The sequence below is a fragment of the Myotis yumanensis genome, unplaced genomic scaffold, assembly GCF_028538775.1.
Source record: "Myotis yumanensis isolate MYYU_CA2020_CCGP unplaced genomic scaffold, mMyoYum1.0.hap1 SCAF_10, whole genome shotgun sequence".
Classification (NCBI taxonomy): domain Eukaryota; kingdom Metazoa; phylum Chordata; class Mammalia; order Chiroptera; family Vespertilionidae; genus Myotis; species Myotis yumanensis.
The window spans coordinates 40,738,742-40,757,977 of record NW_027223761.1 but is presented as its reverse complement, the minus strand read 5'-3'; the positions used below and the strand labels follow the sequence as shown (position 1 = coordinate 40,757,977).

The 19,236-nt window shown below is 39.8% G+C and overlaps 1 protein-coding gene across 3 annotated transcripts; it reads right to left on the bottom strand.

Annotated features, from left to right (window-relative positions):
* Positions 1-564: 564 nt before the first annotated feature.
* On the bottom strand, positions 565-18,646 carry LOC139017279 (E3 ubiquitin-protein ligase TRIM22-like). 3 transcript variants are annotated; one of them, XM_070425464.1, is made up of 8 exons: positions 18,581-18,646; positions 14,380-14,912; positions 13,716-13,811; positions 12,897-13,127; positions 4,986-5,008; positions 2,356-2,453; positions 2,044-2,070; positions 565-1,792 (listed from the first exon to the last, which is right to left on the bottom strand). In XM_070425464.1, the coding sequence occupies exons 2-8, from the start codon at positions 14,842-14,844 to the stop codon at positions 1,197-1,199; spliced, it is 1,536 nt and encodes a 511-aa protein (XP_070281565.1). In that variant the 5' UTR covers positions 14,845-14,912; positions 18,581-18,646; the 3' UTR covers positions 565-1,196. The 3 variants fall into 3 exon arrangements, with proteins under 3 accessions (XP_070281565.1, XP_070281563.1, XP_070281566.1); XM_070425462.1 differs by having other exon boundaries at positions 18,521-18,635; XM_070425465.1 differs by lacking the exon at positions 2,044-2,070 and having other exon boundaries at positions 18,521-18,635.
* Between the last annotated feature and the right edge of the window lie 590 nt (positions 18,647-19,236).

The window sequence follows — 19,236 nt, the reverse complement described above, 5'->3', positions numbered from 1 at the left end:
CATGTACATACCTTTCCAAGAATGAGTACTCTCCTTTTAATTCCACTGGGACAAGTTATTACCTCTATATCTTGATTTGGGTTCTGTACAGTAGCTGCCTTAATTTATAATGTGTGCTTCTCCAAGAAAAGTTCCTTTATTATCTTGGGTGAGTCTATTCCTCATCAAAGTTTGAAACTGATTTTAAAAGTAAGGAAAATAAAAGGACATGATACGGTATATAGGATGTGATACTCAAATCTATCTTTTCAGCACAAGGACAAACTCTGAACACCAAAAGGCTGTCCCTAATAGGAGTGGCTGTCCCTAGACATGGCTCTCTCTGCTGGACAGATCTTGGGAACTCATATTTTTTCTTTTTCTGACCTGTTCCCAATAAAGGGCCTTAAAACAGTTCCAGCCTCCATGTAAAATGTTCTGTAACTCAAGACTGGGACTGGAGTAGACTTGATATCAAAGGTTGGGAACTTGACAAATGAGCTTCAGTGGAATCATTTTCTGTTCCTCTCAAGAGCACACATCCATTGCACGGGACACTGACACAGCTCATACTTTTCTGAGATCATGAGAGCAAACATTTATTATATTGTGCGGAACCCTTAAATAGGTGCTTTACATTGGTTGACAGTTTCTCACAAAGATCTTTAAGAGTTAGGTGCAGTTTAAAATCCAATTTTTATTTTATGAGAAGAAACAAAAATAAATCCATCATTACACACCTTGTAAGAGAATAGACAGGATTTAAACTCAAACACTGAACATAAAATGTTCACACTTGGTACATATATTACATTTGTTCCCTCCCCCTAAACTCTCTGGACAACCTGCTGTATGTTGGGCAACAAATAGATATACACTAAAATACTATTTAGTTGTGGAGTGATTATGGATTGTCCTAGAGTCATGGCTAATGTCTCTTCAAGTTAGGGTTAAAGGAAAACTCGGAAAAATGGGAGGGTAGAGGTATTATACTAATACTTTTCTGTTGATAAGAGGATTTAGATACCTTTTGCTGATAATATAGGAAAGGGTAACTGAGTAAATAAGCTTCTCTTCTAACCCAAGAATCAATAAATGTTCTACAGAAGGGAGACAGCAAGGAAGAGAAGGTCTGAATGGAGCAGTGAACTCAGGTGCAGGAGATGAGCCCCAGGACAAGGGTCGCTACACAGAAGTGAGGGAGGGAGGGAGAATGTTCAGGAGCTCGGTGGGCACAGTTTTATGGGAACTGGGCAGTTCCAAGGATTGAAATAGGGATAAACAGTGTGAGAAAAGTGACATTTAGAGAACTTGTAGATGAGTGACCCATGGTTTGTGACATTAAAAAATGAGACAGTGCTTGCTTCATAGTTTAGGAAAACCCCTACACGGCGGGGAGGAACAAGCATGGAAAGAGTCAAGACCTTGGGATCAGAGGTGGAAGAGTCCTCAAAGGCATTGTACTCAGATTCATTCTGTAACCCTACAACCCAGTAGCCATTTTCAGGTCTGAATCTGGAGTAAGCATTTGAATAATTCGTTTGGGGGTTAAAAACAAACCCAGAGCTTTCCTTTCTATTGAGATTGCTTGTTTTACTGTATACCCCCAGAATCCAGGCAATTTTCCCAGACACATCAACTTCCCAGTAACATTTCCCAGAAGAGAAATTTTGGCTTCCCCATACATCAAAAGCAGAAAAGTTACATGAGTATACATTCCTAAACATAATATCATTCTCAACAGTCACTTGTCTCTGATCTTCAGAAACGACAACATTCGAAACATCATTCAATGGATTCAGCGTCAAGTCCACTGTAGAAAAAATTACATAGTCAGGTGAATTAAACATGGTATGTGTCTTGTGACATTTTGAGAAGGAATATGGGAATTGACTGGGAGAAACATGAGTTAATGGGTCAGTGAGGAGTAGATCAGTTAAGAACTGTTGAATGTATGTCTGTTTGGATGGAACACATGTATTTGAGATCATGGGACCTAAGAGTAAGCACAACTTCTGAAATGGGATCAGAACATGATGATTTGAAGAACCTGTAATTTCTTACCCCAGTAGTTTTGGACTTCTGCCAGCTCTGAAATGACAAAAGTTTCAATGATGATGTTAGAAGCAAAGGAGGAAACTCTGATAACCTGCCCTTTCTCTTGAGTGGGTGGGGAAGCCTCTGAGGCTGTCAACTGGTGAAGGAGGACACCTGGCCATTCCCATATATATGTATTCACATCTTCAGCACATGGTATCTATGTCTTCTTGTGAGGCCTACCTCCTCTCTTTTATCCTCATATAGAAACAACATCCATTCCTCCACGTGCTCCGGTACTGTAAGAATCTCACACACCCTTCCTCTGGCTTTCCTCACCTTTAAACACTTGCAGCATCCCACTCAGATCTGGAAATCGGAATTTACTTAGTTTCTTGGAAACAATTTTTGGCTTCTTCAAGGTCCAGATCTCGCTCCTAGATAAGACAAAAATTGATCCCTCACACTTATTACCTTTTGTCTCTCCAAGACCGCTGTCTTTCTCACCTTTCATTCCATTGATGCCTTCTCACTTGAATTCTCTTCAATGAAGAGCCTAAGGGAGGGACAGGTGAAGGCCCTGACACTGCAACCAGAAGAAATATCTTCATGTCTACCTTTCTATCTACCCTCTGTGTGACCTTGGAAAGAACTTATTCTCAAGAAGCTCATGTTCATCCTACCAAAATGAAAATAATAATAATAATAATAATAATAATAACAACAACAACCCCATGCTCTCCATTTCTTAAAATAATACACTATTAGATGTAATGGTGGTACCTTTAAAAGTTGTTTGGTGCCTCTAATAAAAAGTATTTCACATATGGAGGCGTCACTGCCATCTCTGTGGTTCCTCCAGGAAGAGGCCAGAGATTAAGGTCCCCAAGCAGATGCTTAGTGGAGAGACTCTAAAACCTGGCTACTGAGAGCTTTAGGTTATCAAGTGCCGGGGCGGGGGGGAGGGGGGGAGACTTCTGTATTGAAAGTCTGAAGTGTTTTCTAAGTCTATTAACCCAATACAGATGCAGAGCATAACATAAAATGTCACAGTCTCTGGGGAATCATTACAAATATTTGAGAAAGGAGAAGTTAATACATCAAAATTAATAATAGTCTGAATTTCATGTGCTTGATGCTGCCAAGTGTGTATGCAACTTTAGTCAAAGAAAGACACCTTTCCTACAAGTTGCTAATATGTGTAAACAAAAAGAGATTTATTATTGACACCAGGACTAAAGCCATTATTCCCTAAGGCTTCTTTCTTTCTCTTTCTTTCTTTCTTTCTTTCTTTCTTTCTTTCTTTCTTTCTTTCTTTCTTTCTTTCTTTCTTTCTTTCTCTTTCTTTCTTTCTTTCTTTCTTTCTTTCTTTCTTTCTTTCTTTCTTTCTTTCTTTCTTTCTCTCCAAAAAACATCACCTAGAAAGACCTTGTTTCTTCTATTATTAGGGTGAAAAAGAAATATAAAGAAACCATCTTTGTGGAAAATTTGGGGGCCTAGCAGAGAAAGAGGAAAAGATCCTTCCAGTGATAAGATAGGCACCTATTAAGTGTAGAAGCAAGAGACTAAGGTTTGACTAAAATGAGTGAAATCATGGAATTCTGATACTGTAACCTCTTATTTCTTTCTTTTTTAAAATCATTTTTAAATTTTTTAATTACAGTTCACATACAATATTATATTAGTTTTGGTGTACATCCCAGTAATTAGACATTATCAAACTTATTAAGTGATCATCCCCGCAAAATATCATACACATATGACACCATACAGAGTTATTAGAATACTATTGAATATATCCCCTATACTATACTTTACAGCCCCATGACTATTCTTTAACTACTAATTTGTATTTCTAAATACCTTCAGATTTTCACCAGTCCCCCCAACCTTCCTCCCATCTGGCAACTGTCAAAATGTTCTGTGTATCTAAGTGTGTTTCTGTTCTGCTTGTTTGTTTATTTTGATATTTACATTCAATTATTGATAGATATGCATTTATTGACATTTTATTGTTCATATTTTTTAAGCTTTCTTTTTATTTCTTCTTCTTAAACAAGACTCTTTAACATTTCATGTAGTACTAGTTTGATGACGATGAATGCATTTAGCTTTTTCTTGTCTGGGAAGCACTTTAACTGTCCTTCAATTCTAAATAATAACTTTGCTGGGTAGTTATCTTGGCTGTAGGTCCTTGCTTTCCATCGCTTTGAATATTTCATGGCACTCCCTTTTGGCTTGTAAAGTTTCTGTTGAGAAATCAGCTGACAGCCTTATGGGAACCTCCTTATAGGTAACTAACTGCTTTTCTCTTGTTGCTTTTAAGATTCTCGTTTTGTCTTTAATCTTTGGAATTTTTAAAATTTAATGTATTTTTTATTATTGACAGTTTTACAGATGTCCCCCATTTTTGCACACTTTACCCCCTCTCTACCCATTGCAGGCTTTCCCCACACTATTGTATGTGTCCATGGGCTATACATATAAGTATGTAAGTTATTTGGTTTATCTCTTCTTGTCTCCCCTCCTCCCCCCTGAGATATGTCAATGTGGTCCAAGTCTCCATGCCTTGTTTCTTATTTTGATGGTCAATTCATTTTGTTCCTTAGATTTCACAAATAAGTGAGCTCATATGATATTTGTCTTGCTCTTATTAGCTTATTTCACTTAGCATATAATAGTTTCCAGGTGGCATTATAATTAAGATGTGTCTTGGTATAGGCTTCTTTGGATTCATCTTGTTTGGGACTCTTATTTCTAATGCTTCTATTATCCCTAACTCTGTGACCTCCCACCACCCAAATTTCATACCATTACAGTTTCACCTGTCATCAGCAGGTGAAATAATGTAATACCCAAGTTTCCCACATCTATGATTCTTTAAAATTATGATTTATTCACGATTACTCTTATAGTTATAATTCTTTCATCACACAAAAAGGATTATGCCTGGTCTCACATACACATACCTTCTTATGGCGTTAATCATATCCTGGGGAGAAGAGAAAAAAAAACATAAATCAAGAGTAAGGTTGACATATTTAGAAAATTACAATGGCTAGTTAAAATTTAATTTTGAAAATATCACGAATATGTTTTAGTGAAAACATGGGCTCTACAATATTTAAGATACTCTTCTACTAAAAAATAATGTGTTGCTTATCTGCAATTCAAATTTAACTACACATTCCTTATTTTGGCAACCCTCAAATGAGTGATAAGCCCTCCTACCTATAAAGTTTTACTCACCTTCTTCCTCATACACTAGCACCCCCTAATATGTCTTGAATAAATAGATGGTCAGAATAAATATATGGGGTGGGGGAGGATTGAAGAGAAAGGAACCAAAACAACCATCCTAGAGGACTCATGTGAAGATGTTAGAAAGGTGTTTCCAAGATCTGGAGATGGAATATATTTAAAAGGCAGAGATGGGAGCAGAGGAGGCCAGGAGCGCAGCCACACCAACATCCAGACCGGCCTAGACACCACCCTAGACCTGTGCAGGGGGCCACTTGCCAGCTATAATCTGTGTGGGACCAGCACTGAGCCCTGGCAATGAGTGGTGCAGTAGCACACTGAAGGCTTCCAGATGTATGCAGTGAGCACTCACCATAGAGACCTCCTAAACCAGCCATGGGCAAACTACGGCCCACAGGCCTGATCCGGCCCATTTGAAATGAATAAAACTAAAAAAAAAAAAAGACCGTACCCTTTTATGTAATGATGTTTACTTTGAATTTATATTAGTTCACACAAACACTCCATGCATGCTTTTGTTCCGGCCCTCTGGTCCAGTTTAAGAACCCATTGTGGCCCTCGAGTCAAAAAGTTTGCCCACCCCTGTAAACCATGCCTCCTTGCTGGTGTTCCCTGACCCCACACTGTGAGTGCAAGCCAGGGGAACCCTGCACCCCAGCCCCACTTAGTCCCCAGGTTTTCACTGCTATTGCAACCCAGAGCCACCAGACGTGTGCCCTGCCTGGGCCCCAGGACCATGATGCTGGTGCAACATGGAGACACCTGGCATGCCAAGCCCTGGGTCACAGGACCACCTTGCCAGAGCCAGCTGGAATCACCTGGCACCCAATCCAGGCCCCAGGACTGCACTGCAAGTGAGCTGCCAGAGGAACTAGGGCACCACCCTGCCACTGTTGCTAGGTCTGCACAGTGAACTGCATGCCAGAGGGATCTGGATCCTCACAGAGAGTCGCACACCAGAGGAACTGTGCACATACCCCTGCCCACCTCAAGCATCTGCAGCAGACAGCAGAGGGGCCAGATCTATGGGAAAAGGGAGTACAACTTAAAACAAAGACAATAAAGGTGTAAGACTCATGACAGATCCATCCTCTGAGCTAAGGAGTCCCAGACTATTGAACTGCTAGGGGCTTCAACCTCTCAGACCCCAAGCAGGGTGCCCAGGGCCAGAAAGAGACAGCAAAGTGGGGAGACAAAGATACAATCCCCAAAGGAAAGAAAAGGTGAAATCTCCATAAAAAGAAATGAATGAAAAGGAGGCCAGCAATATGTCATGGAAAGAATTCAGATTAATGATTATAAGGATGCTCAACTGTCTGGATGAGAAATTCATCAACATTTGTAAGAATTAAGTAGAAATAAAGAATGACATATCTGCAATAAGAACACAATGGAAGGCTTCAACAGTAGACGAGCAGAAGTAGAGGACTCAATCAATGAGTTAGAAGACAAGGTCAATAAAAACGCCCAATCTGAACAACAATTGGAAAAAAATCAAAAAGCAGGAGAGATAAAGGGAGCTTTGGAACAACATGAAACAAAGCAAACTCTGCATAATAAGGGTGTCAGAAGGACAAGAATCAGAACAAGGAATAGAAAACCTATTGGAAGAAATAATGACAGAAAATTTCCCTGACTTGTGGAAGAAAAAAGTCACATAAGCACAGAGAGTCCCAAACAAGATGACCCCAAAAAGACCCACACCAAGACACATTGTAATTACAATGGCAAATGTTAATGACAATGAAAGCATCTTAAGGGCTGCAAGAGAGAGACAGAATGTTACCTACAATGGATCTCCCACTAGACTAGGAGTGGGCAAACTTTTTGACTCGAGGGCCACAATGGGTTCTTAAACTGGACCAGAGGGCCGGAACAAAAGCATGCATGGAGTGTTTGTGTGAACTAATATAAATTCAAAGTAAATATCATTACATAAAAGGGTATGGTCTTTTTTTTTTTTTTAGTTTTATTCATTTCAAATGGGCCGGATCTGGCCCACGGGCCGTAGTTTGCCCACGGCTGCACTGGACTATAAAATTATTTCTCAACAGAAACACATCAGGCCATAAGGGAATGGAATGAGGTATACAAAGTGATGCAAAACAAGGGACTGAATCCAAAAATACTCTAACCAGCAAGGCTATTATTCAAAATTGGAGGTGAAATTAGGATCTTCACAGGCAAGAAAAGGCTAAGGGAGTTTATTATCACCAAGCCAGCAACACAAGAAATGCTAAAGAGACTGTTGTAAAAAGAAGAAATATAAAGGTAAGAAGGAATACAGGCATAAAGAATTAAAAAATGGCAATAAACAAGCACCTATCAATGATAACCTTAAATGTAAATGGATTAAATTCCCCAATTAAAAGACATAGGGTATCTTAATATATAAGAAAAAATGACCCATATTTATATACTGTCTACAAGAGACTCACTGCAGAATAAAGGACTCACACAGACAGAAAGTGAACGGATGGAAAAATCTTTCAGGCAAATGGAAAAAAAAATCTGGGATAGCAATACTTATATCTGACAAAATAGACCTCAAAGTGGAGGCCATAACAAGAAATAAGGAAGGCCACTTCATAATACTAAAGAGATCGATTCAACAAGAGGATATAATTCTGGTAAACATTTATGCACTTAATACAGGAGCACCCGAATACATAAAAATACTTCTAGAAGATATCAAGGGAGAGATCTACAGCAATACAATCATAGTAGGGGACTTGAATACCATATATACATCACTGAACAAATCTTTTAGACAAAAATCAACAAAGAAACAGCAATGGTAAACAACTCACTAGATCAGAAGGAACTAACTGATATCTTCAGAACATTTCACCACAAAGCCATGTAATATACATTCTTCTCAAGTGCACATGGGCCATTTTCAAAGATAAACCACATATTAGGACACAGGAGAAGTCTCTACAAATTCAAGAAGATTGAAATCATATCAAGCATTTTCTCAGTTCACAATGGCATAAAATTAGAAATAAACTACAGTAAAAACAATAGAAAACAATCAAACACTTGGAGCCTAAATAGCATTCTATTAAACAATGATTGGTCACCAAAGAGATCAAAGAAGCAATCCTGAGAAAAAAGAACAAAGTTGGAAGGATCACAATACCAGACATCAAGTTATATTACAAAGCCACTGTTCTCAAAACAGCCTGGTACTGGCACAAGAGCAGACATATAGACCAATGAAACAAAACGGAGAAATCAGAAATTGGCCCAAACCATTATGCTCAATTAATATTTGACAAAGGAGGCAAGAGCATACAGTGGAGTCAAGGCAGTCTCTTCAATAAATGGTGTTGGGAAAATTGGACAGACACATGCAAAAAAATAAAACTTGACCACCAACTTACACCATACACAAAAATAAACTCAAAGTGGATAAATGACTTAAATGTAAGATGGGAAAGCATAAAAATCTTAAAAGAATCCATAGACAGCAAAATATCAGAGATATCTCATAGCAATGTTTACTGATACATCTCCTAGGACAATGGAAATTAAGAAGAAAATAAATTAGACTACCTCAAAATAAAAAGCTTCTGCACAGCAAAAGAAACCATCATCAAAATAACAAGAGAGCCCTTGCATGGGAGAACATTTTTGCCAATGTTACATCTGATAAGGGTTTAATCTCTAAGATTTATAGAAAAGTCATACCACATAACAAAAGGAATATAAATAATCCAATTTAAAACAAAATGGGCAAAGGACCTAAATTGACACTTCTCGAAAGTGAATGTACAGAAGGTCGAAGACATATAAAAAAATTCCCAACTATAGCCGGTTTGGCTCAGTGGATAGAGCATCGGCCTGCGGACTCAAGGGTCCCAGGTTTGATTCTGGTCAAGGGCATGTACCTTGTTTGCGGGCACATCCCTAGTAGGGGGTGTGCAGGAGGCAGCTGATCGATGTTTCTCTCTCATCGATGCTTCTCACTCTCTATCCCTCTCCCTTCCTCTCTGTAAAAAATCAATAATATATATATATTTTTAAAAAGCCCAAAGTCACTAATCAAAACAACAATGAGGTATCACCTCACACTTGTCAGAATGGCTACCATCAACAAATCAACAAACTACAAGTGCTGGGGAAGATGTGGAGAAAAAGGAACCCCCCTGGTGGGAATGCAGACTGGTGCAGCCTATGCAGAAAACAGTATTGAGTTTTCTCAAAAAATTAAAAATGGAACTCCCATTTGACCCAGCAATCCCATTTCTAGGAACATATCCCAAGAAATCAGAAACACCAATCAGAAAGAATATATGTATCCCTATATTCATAGCTGTGCTATTTACAACAGCTAAGATTTGGAAACAGACTAAGTGCCCATCAGCAGATGAGTGGATTAAAAACCTGTGGTACTTCTACACATTGGAATACTACACTGCTATAAAAAAGAAAGAACTCTTTCTATTTGCAACAGCATGGATGGACCTGGAGAGCATTATGCTAAGTGAAATAAGCCAGTCAGAGAAAAATAAGTATCACATGATTTCACTCATTTGTGGAATATAATGAACAACATAAACTGATGAATAAAAATAAATCCAGCCCTAACCGATTTGGCTCAGTGGATAGAGCATCAGCCTGTGAACTGAAGGGTCCCAGGTTCGATTCTGGTCAAGGGCATGTACCTTGGTTGTGGGCACATCCCCAGTAGGGGATGTGCAGGAGGCAGCTGATCAATGTTTCTCTCTCATTGATATTTCTAACTCTCTATCCCTCTCCCTTCCTTTCTGTAAAAAAATCAATAAAATATATTTAAAATAAATAAATAAATCCAGAAACATAGAATCATTGAACAGACCATCACACCTCAGAGGGAAGGCAGGGAAGGGTGGGTGGGGACTAGGGGGGGGAAGATCAACCAAAGAACTTGCATGCATTTAAGCATAACCAATGGACACAGACAGTGGGGTGTGAAGGCCTGGGCTTGGGGGGTCAGGGGAGGCTGGGAGAGGACAATGGGGAAAAGGGGGACATATGTAATAATTTCAACAATAAATAATTAAATACAAAATAAAAAGCAGGAAGGAGGCCTACTATTTCTTTAAAAATATTCATGAGAACACCCCCTTAATTCATTATGTATTCTAGTGACAAAGGGAAATCTATTTTGTAGACATCATTCCACCCTCTGCAGAATCAAAGATGAATAATTAATAATTCCATTTCTTAGAATGGATATTTTATTTTGTTCTAGGAACAAGCAAACTAGCACATCAAGCAAATGTTTTTTCTCCGGCCTCCCTCTACTCACTCTATGTACATTCTATGCACTACCCCAAGGGAATCTCATCAATGTGTAAGTGTGAAATAAGCCACAGAAACCAGCAGCAGAGGAAGCCTAAAATGTAATTGACTGATTCCCAGATATTTACATCCCATTTTCCAGAATGGTATTAATATCCACTTCATCACTGTCTTAGAAAGTATATCTTACCCTGAATTCCAATATTGTATAAGCCAATCCAGTCCATATGCTAAGCCTCTTTTAGCCATCTTCTCTTCCCCATCATAATATTATTTGCCTTATTTCTTTGAACATAAATTCACCAACATATTCGGTTTCCCCCTTTAGTCTAAACTCTTTCATATCAGCAAAGCCTTGGCCTATAGTTGGCTATACTCCCTCAAAAAAAATTTTACTGTCTGTATTATGTTTTTCATTGTTATTGTTTATAACAAAAGCCCAGCTAAAACTGGCTTAAATTTAAAAGCAAAAAATAGAAACTCAGGGGCAAGCAGAACTTTTGCATTAGCTAGATTTCTAGGAAGAATCTTATTATCAGCATCAGTTCTTTCTTCCAAAAATTCTATTTTCTACTTGCCTATATGAACTTTCCCTTCATTCTCTATATGGTATCAACTTGAACATCCTGGTTTAAATGATAATCCCTATTATATCACCTAGAGGGAAAGAGAATTTTTCTTTCTAGTCATTACAATAAAATTCTAAGGCATACAAATCATTGCCCTGAATGGGTCAGATGCATATCTTAAAGTAATCACTGCATCTTTGGTAAACCTATAGAAATTAAATATGCTGATTTACCTAGAACTGAGAAACATATACATCCATGGTGCTAGTACTAACCAACTACATGAACTGGAATTACTCAAAAAGTAATTCAAAAGGTGGTTACCCCCCACTCCCAAAAAAGTAATTGAATGTCATTGGACAAACAACTGTCCCATACTGTCCATTTCTTAGCTGACTGCCATTTCCTCACTCTATAAAAATCACATCAGGCTTTTAATAAAAATTAAAAATATACACAACAATTTTAACAGAAAATTCAATGGACCTAGGACAATATTTCTGGCCCAGGTAATTGCAATGGAGTCTGCCTTGTGGTTTGTTGTGGATGAGCAGCATCTCTGGCTTCTACCCCCTAGATGGCAGTAGAATTCTCCCAATCTCTGGGACAGAAGAGCTTTTGTCTCCTTAGAGATCTACTAACATAAAATAGAATTGTTTTGAAATGGAATTGAATAGAATGTTTTGAATTAGAACTCAATAAAATTGTTTCACTATTTTTCAAACAATTTTTTTGGGGGGGCGGGGGGAGTTAGAAAATTACCCTATCCAATTTCAAATTTTCCTATGAAGCCATAGTAAAAAAACATTTAGAATATCAGTGCAAAAATATAGAAATTCATATAAAAGAATGATAACCCAAAAATATAATAGAGAAAATTGACCTTTCACAAAGGTGCCAAAATAATTCCCTGGAAGAAGGGAGAAATTTTTTTCAAAAATGTTGAACTTGTTTGTGCACAGTTTAACAATTCAATATATTTACTAAAAATCTTTGAGTTGTATACTTAGAAAGGGTAGATTTTTTAAATGTAATTTATACTTCAAAAATAAGTTTTTTGAGGAAGAAGTAAAGATCCAGCAGACGGAAATTGGTTACTTTAGTATTGGAACCAAAGTTAAGAAATTCTTGTTCAGCTAGCAAAAAAGAATGGCAAGAAGTCAAGCAGAGAAAATCTGAAATTTCCTCAATTTCCCAATACGCTTCATAGCTAAGATTAGTCATGCAGCTAATTCCATGGGAAAGAATAACATTAATACCAGGTACAATCCCTTTATCAAATTGCTATATTTACCCCATCCTTTTCTAGCCAGCACAAAAACACACACTTACATACATACATACATACATACACACGCACAAGCACACACACACAATCATATATTCTCATCCCTCACACAGGTATCACATTTCCTAGCCCTTAACAAAACAACAACAAAACCTAACATAAAGAGAGATATGAGTTGCTTGTCTAAGCTTGGTGAAGAAATGCCTTATAAATGCTACACGATAATAGAATACAATAAGAAATCCTCTCTCAAATTTTTGACAGCACTTTATAAAATAATAATGTGAGTTTCCCTTGTCATTTGTACATTGAATTTTCCCAATGACTCATGAAATGAATGACAGAGAAGGAGCACTGAGGGGTCAAAGGAACCTTTCAATGAGGAAGGAAGTGCAGAGACCCAGAGGGGAAGGAAACCTAATCTCTATAATTCCCCCAAATCTCATATATAGGATCTCCATCCCAAGTCCTACCTGCAGCCTGTCCATTGATGATTCACACATATGACGCTGGAGATCTGAGATGAGCTCTCTCGTGTACTGCCTCTGCTGGACCATCTGGTCTTTAGCCACCGTCAAGTTATCCAGCACATGCACTTCATTGTCATCCAGCTTTTGCAGTTCCCTTTCCTTTTCTTTCTTCAGGACGTCTCTCATTTTCTCAAACCCTTCTAGAATCCTCTCTCTCTCACTCTGCATACGACTCTTTAGTGATGAGAAGAAAAAGAGGCAGTCAGAATGCTTAGCTGAGGACCTACTTTTCATGGGCCTTGGAAAGCCAATACAATATTTTCCTCAGGCAGTTAGAAGGTAAAAGGAAGTGAGCCATTCCTGAAAAAGGCATTTTTTTCCCTACTATTTTCTTTGAGCTGTTCCCAAAGCAATTCATTCAAGTCTGCTTTCTCATGACCCATCAGGAAATACATGTGCTACCTGGATGAGGCCTGGATAACAATACCACACTTTATATGGAACTCCTTCACCCACATCTCCAAAATAGGGAATCCTGGGCCTTCCTTAACATTTCTTCTGGAAGTATCAGAACCTCAAACTTGATTATAGAAATGGGACATGGCTGCATGAATCACTTTTACATTGGTCCACTCTATGTCTTTGCCTCTAAATAGTTGCTTTCACTTGGGAGTGTCTACTCTGTAATTCCTAACCCTCAATAGGAAAGGAATTGAATGAGGACTAAGCACAAGTCTTCTGGACTCATCAAGTCTGAGGTAACAAGGAGCAAGGGGCCCATTTTGATGTTTCAGAACTGCCTCAGGAATAATGTCTTTTTACCTTCCAGGTATCTCTCTCTTCATTGATGACAGCTTCCAACCTCTCAGCTTCCTGCTCCTCCTTCATCAGCCTGTCCACAGCCACCTGGAGTTTCTCCTGTGAGAAAGGAACCACCAAAGTCAAGCTATGAGCTTTCTCAGCACCTGAATAGCAGATAAATGGAGAAATCAGGGTCATCTAAGAAGAGACTAGAATTTCAGAACTGAAGCTAGCAATTAGAACTGAGAATGCAGACAGAAATCTGAGGAAGCATGTGTGTTCTTTATCCCAGAGTGATGCAAGTTTCCATCTCTGTATCAAGTAGTTTGGATTTCTCTTTTCCTAAAGAAAGAACTGATCCTGCAGCAAGCAAAGTCCTTTCTCCTCAAGAACACTCTTCCCAGATCTAACCAACCATGTTCCTAAAAGTTCCATATGTTCATGGGGGCAATCAGAATTTACCTTGAGAAATTCTCACTCATACAACTTCTCTTTGATATGCATATTACTGAAGAGAATGAATGAATGCCCAGCAATGTCCCTCAGGCCTCAGAAGCTAAGCCAAGGATATCAAAGAGAATGCAGCACTCAGTTCTATGATGACAAGGGAAAGAAATAGGATTAAGCAGTAAAGATTTCACTTCAGGTAACATTCTGCCCAATGTTTCCACACTCTGGGGCCTACCTGACATTCCTTGACCACCTCCTCCACGAGGAGTATTTGGTGACATGGGTGCTCCTGGACACAATGGCTGCAAATGGCCTTCCCATCCTCCTTACAGAAGAGATGGCGATTTTCCCCATGTTGCTCACAGAGATCATGTTGCTCACAGAGATCATGTTGCTCACAGAGATCATGTTGCTCACAGAGATCACTCCTCTGCTGCTGGTGTGGCCACATGTTGAGTTCTCTGATTTTCTTCACTATGTTGTCCAACTCCTTATTAGGCATGAGGTTCCAAGGGTCGTATGTGCTCTGGCACACAGGACAGCGACATTGCCCTCCAAAGAAGCTCTCTGACTCATTTGCAGCGATGCAGAGTTGGCAGAAGTTGTGGCCACAGTGCAGGCTCATGGGTTCTGTCAGGAGCTGCAGGCAGATGCGGCAGATCACCTGCTCATTGATGCTCCCTTGTGATGAAAAATCCATTGCCACGCTCTCCTGCTTCTTCCTGTCCTGACTCCAGAGGCTCTTCTTGCTCACAGACACCTGCAAGGCTGGGAATATTGAAGGCGGCAGGATAAGAAAGGCAGGAATAGAAAGGATACTGATTGTGCAAACATTTAGAACAGGACAAAACTTTAATATTCAGTAAAGAAAGGAAAAGAGACAGAGAAGAGTAGTCAGTGATAGAATGAAAAAGTCCCTTTGTAATAATTTCAAACACTTTATCTTAGTTTATGTCACATGATAAATTTCATCCCATCAAGGCAATGATTGCTATTTTCTCTTCTTCTACTCAATAGAGAACAACTTGAGGTCCTTCCTACCGAGAGCTTTATGTTACCCATCCATTATTCTTGTCTATTATTTCTCACCTGCAAACACATCCAACAGGTTAGATACAGTAACCCCACTGCAGCCCCCTGGCCTTTTACACTTGCATGGCTTACTTTATTTGAACAGTTTTATTGAGTTATATTTACATTGCATGCATTCATTTTAAGAGTACAAAAGTTTCTACTACATTTATTAAACAGAATAACTATCACCACAATCTAATTTTAGAACATTTCTATTGCTTGAAAACAAGCTTAATGCCATTAGCAGTCACCCCCATTCTGACCCCGAGCCTTAGGCTACCATTAATCTCCCTTGTGTTTTTACAAATTTACTTTTTCTGATTAATTCATAACAGAAAAAATATAATATACTAGAGGCCCAGTGCACAAAATTTGTGCACAGGGTGTGGGGAGTGTCCCTCAGCCCAGCCTGTGCCCTCTCGCAATCCAGGACCCCTCAGGTAGGGTCCCTAGGCCTGGCTGGCAAACAGGGCCTATTGGGGCTTTCCTTCCCCTGGCTGCCAGCAGACGGCCCACCCCTGCCGCTGCCACTGCCTGCCATCTGTGCTGCATTGCCCCCCCTGGCCCCCACCACTGGTCACCTCCCTTTGCAGGTGACAGGTGTGGGGTGCGATCTTTTGGCTGGCCTGGGCTTCCCTCTGGGGGCGATCACTGGCCAGCCCTGCACACCCACCACAGCATCACTAGCTGGTGGCCTGGGCCTCCCTCTGTGGGCAATCTATCGCGGGGCCCTCAGATCAATTGCCCCGCAGAGGGAGGCCACCTGCTGCAGTGCCGCCCGCTGGATGGCCTGGGCCTCCCTCTATGGCCACCAGCCAGGTGGCCTGGGCCTCCCTCTTTGGGGTAATCGACCACTGAGACCCCCATCGATCGCCCTGCAGAGGGTGGCCTGGGCCTCCCTCTGCGGGGCGATCATGGGGCAATGGCGGGACCCCTGGCCAATCGCATCGTGCCTGCCTTGACTGGCCTGGTGCCAGTGCGTGTCATAGTGTGGTCATCCAGAAGGTCGTCCGGATGGTCATTGTGCTGTTCGGTCATTCAGTTGATTTGCATATTATGCTTTTATTATTGTAGATGATCCTTTGGGTCTGAATTCTCTCACTTCACAGGCAGTCATTGAGGTTCATCTCTCCTGCCTTTCTTTCCCATAATAAAAATAAAAACCCACTGCTGCCCCTCAGATTTTACACTTGCTTATCTCTGAATGGAATGCTCTCCCCGATGTCAGCATGGCTCCTTCTTACATTTTATTCTGTCTTCCACCTCACATGTCTCTTATCAGAATGACCTGCTCTAACTTATCTATTATAAACTGCCAATACTATTGCTTGCTGTACCCTTAATATATTTTTCTTATTTTTACTACCTAGTGTATAACATATTTCTTTTGTCCACTGATGTACTCAGTACCTATAACAGTGCATCGCACAAGAACAAGAACACAAAGTTTGGTGAATATACAAAACTAGAAGTTCCCCATTCCCCATCTCTCCATAGATAGACATTTTTCTTATCAGCTTTCATCTTTATTCTCATTAATTAGCAGTTCCCCAATACCTGAGAAGTGTTTACCTGCTAGCACTCCTGTCTCACACAGAGCCTTCCCATACCCTCAAACTCATTCCCCCAAAGACACCTACAGAAACATCAAAGACATAATACAGAGGTCATTTCATCACTAACCATTTTATAAGCAGTTGTAATTTAGAAATCACCTTGGCCTATTTATTTCTTATATATGTATTTTTGATAAGAGTATTCCCTTCTTGGATTCAGAAGTACAAATTGGCAGTCACAAAATAGTCATGGAAATATAAAAGTACAGCATAGGGCATGTAGTCAATAATATTTTAATAATTATGTATGATGCAGGTGGGTACGATTAGGGGAAAAACACTTTTTTAATTTATATGATTGTCTAAACAAGGCTCCACCTCACAGGTTAGAGGGATGCTGTGCACCAGAAAGTAATACAAAATGATATCGAATATCAACTGTAATTGAAAAATAATAAAGAAAGAAAAATAAATTTAAAGAATAAAAAGAGTGCTTTTTCCTTCAAAATGTGCAAATAAAATAAATGACTTACAGAGGTCAAGGTCATTTTTAAAATAGGTAGAATTATTGAGAAACATATTGCCCTCAATATTGCCATTCATTGTTCTCTCCGCTACAGCACAGATTTAAAGAGACAAAAACAAATAGAGGGAGAGGTTGCAAGAAATAGATTATAACCAATATTATTGGGATGCACTGAGGTAACAGTGAGATGTGGCTCTCAGTGGGAAGAAAATTCCCTGTTCTTGAACCTCCAGAGAGACAAGTGACCACATAGGAGCTACAGAGATGGGCAGCAATCTGATCATCCATCCTCTCTCATCAGCTTGCCAAAGGACCGTACATTTATCAGGAAGGTTGTGAACAACTTCCCAGAAGTTACCAAGACAAGAGTAAAAGAATCAGATCATGGGAAGGGGCAGCAGGTGTCATGTCTAGTCTGAAAGGTGGCAAGAAAAAGCCCCTGAAACAGCCCACGAAGCAGGCCAAGGAGATGGATGAGGAAGATATGTCATTTGAGCAGAAGAAAAAAAAAGAGTATAAGAAACTTAAGGAAGTGAAAGCAAAGGCCAAGGGAAAGGGACCCCAGGACACTTGCATAATTAAGAAATCTGGCCAGAAATGAGCTGTTTCTTGTAACTGGGACAATGTTGATCCTAAATTCCATTCCTGTTTTAACATCTGAATTCTTTGTCATAATGTCTGTTGCCCCCTATAGCTAGATGAAGCTTGTTGTCTGCAAGCTTGCTGTACTTTTAAGAAAAAGCTTTTATTTTAAAAAAAAAATGATAATTTAACAAAAGAGTAAGAGGACCAGTTTCAAGAGATCCCATCCTTTCCCACATGCACCCTGACAAGGCCTCTCACTCCTGCTGGCCTCACCAGGGCTTTACGAAAAGGGAAAACAGAGCGCCACCTCACAGGTTTCACTGGAGAATAGGAGGAAGAGATTTTCTGTCTGGAAAAAAAAGTATTCTGGATCACTTTGGCAAGGTAGAGAGTCAAAAATACAGAATAAGAAGAAAATGAGGGTAACTCAGCCTGGAGAAATAATAGTCCCTCTCAGAAACAAATAAGACTCTACTCTTTCAAACCTCCCTTCTTTAGAAATCACTCTTCCCCCAGATGCAGTGTTTCTCTTTTCTGCCACCTCAGCAGAGACACCCACAAGCAGAGCAGCTTCAGAACCACAATTTAAGACACCAAACAGTCAGTCTGCTCCCCCAAGAAACTGCCCCACTTACTTTCAGGAGTCTTAACTCAGTGGAGAAGATCAAGTGTAGGTCTGGTCAAGAGTCACTCACCAATTCGGAAATGAGTTCTCCACAGAGGAGTGTCTCCACACAGCAGGAGTGAGAAATGAAAGTTAAATTCAGTTTCAGTGGAAATGAAACTAAAAAAGAACAGAAACTTAAGAACAATATCAATGGGGCGCCACCATGTGGAACATTTGGGAAAGTTAATGCTTCAGTATGTTCTAGGACCTACACCAGCTTGGCACTCAATCACTGTGTTTTTATCCCTTTCTCAGATTATTCTAGTAAGAATATTTGAATAAGAAGAATGTGAAATCCAATTGTACATTCTACAGCTTGCCTGAATACTCAGAATTTCAATTCAATTCTATACATACCAGTTAATTTATCCTCTATTCATGTGCTAAACTACTTACTATGGATAAAATCATCACCCACACAGTCTGAGTACCTGCACTTTGTAATGCAAAGTCTGATGGGGAAGACAATCAGTGATAGAGCTCAGCTCATTTGAGCTGAGAGGTAGCAGCTATTATCTATATACTAGGGGCCCAGTGAATGAATTCATGCACCTTGAAAGGAACTGTGGGCTGTGAGGCAGGGGTGAGCATAGAGACAGGTCTCAGCCCATCCTCTGTGATCCCTGCTCAGCCCCTCCTGCTGCGACCCCCGGTCCCCTGTCTGCCAACAGCCCCACTCCTGCT

Coding starts and splice junctions, on each gene's coding strand:
- LOC139017279 (XM_070425464.1), bottom strand. CDS start 14,844: ATGGATTTTTCATCACAAGGGAGCATCAATGAGCAGGTGATCTGCCGC. Junction 13,812..14,379: donor AGGTGGTCAAGGAATGTCAG/GTAGGCCCCAGA, acceptor CCTTTCTCACAG/GAGAAACTCCAGGTGGCTGT. Junction 5,009..12,896: donor CATCAATGGACAGGCTGCAG/GTAGGACTTGGG, acceptor TCTTCTCCCCAG/GATATGATTAACGCCATAAG.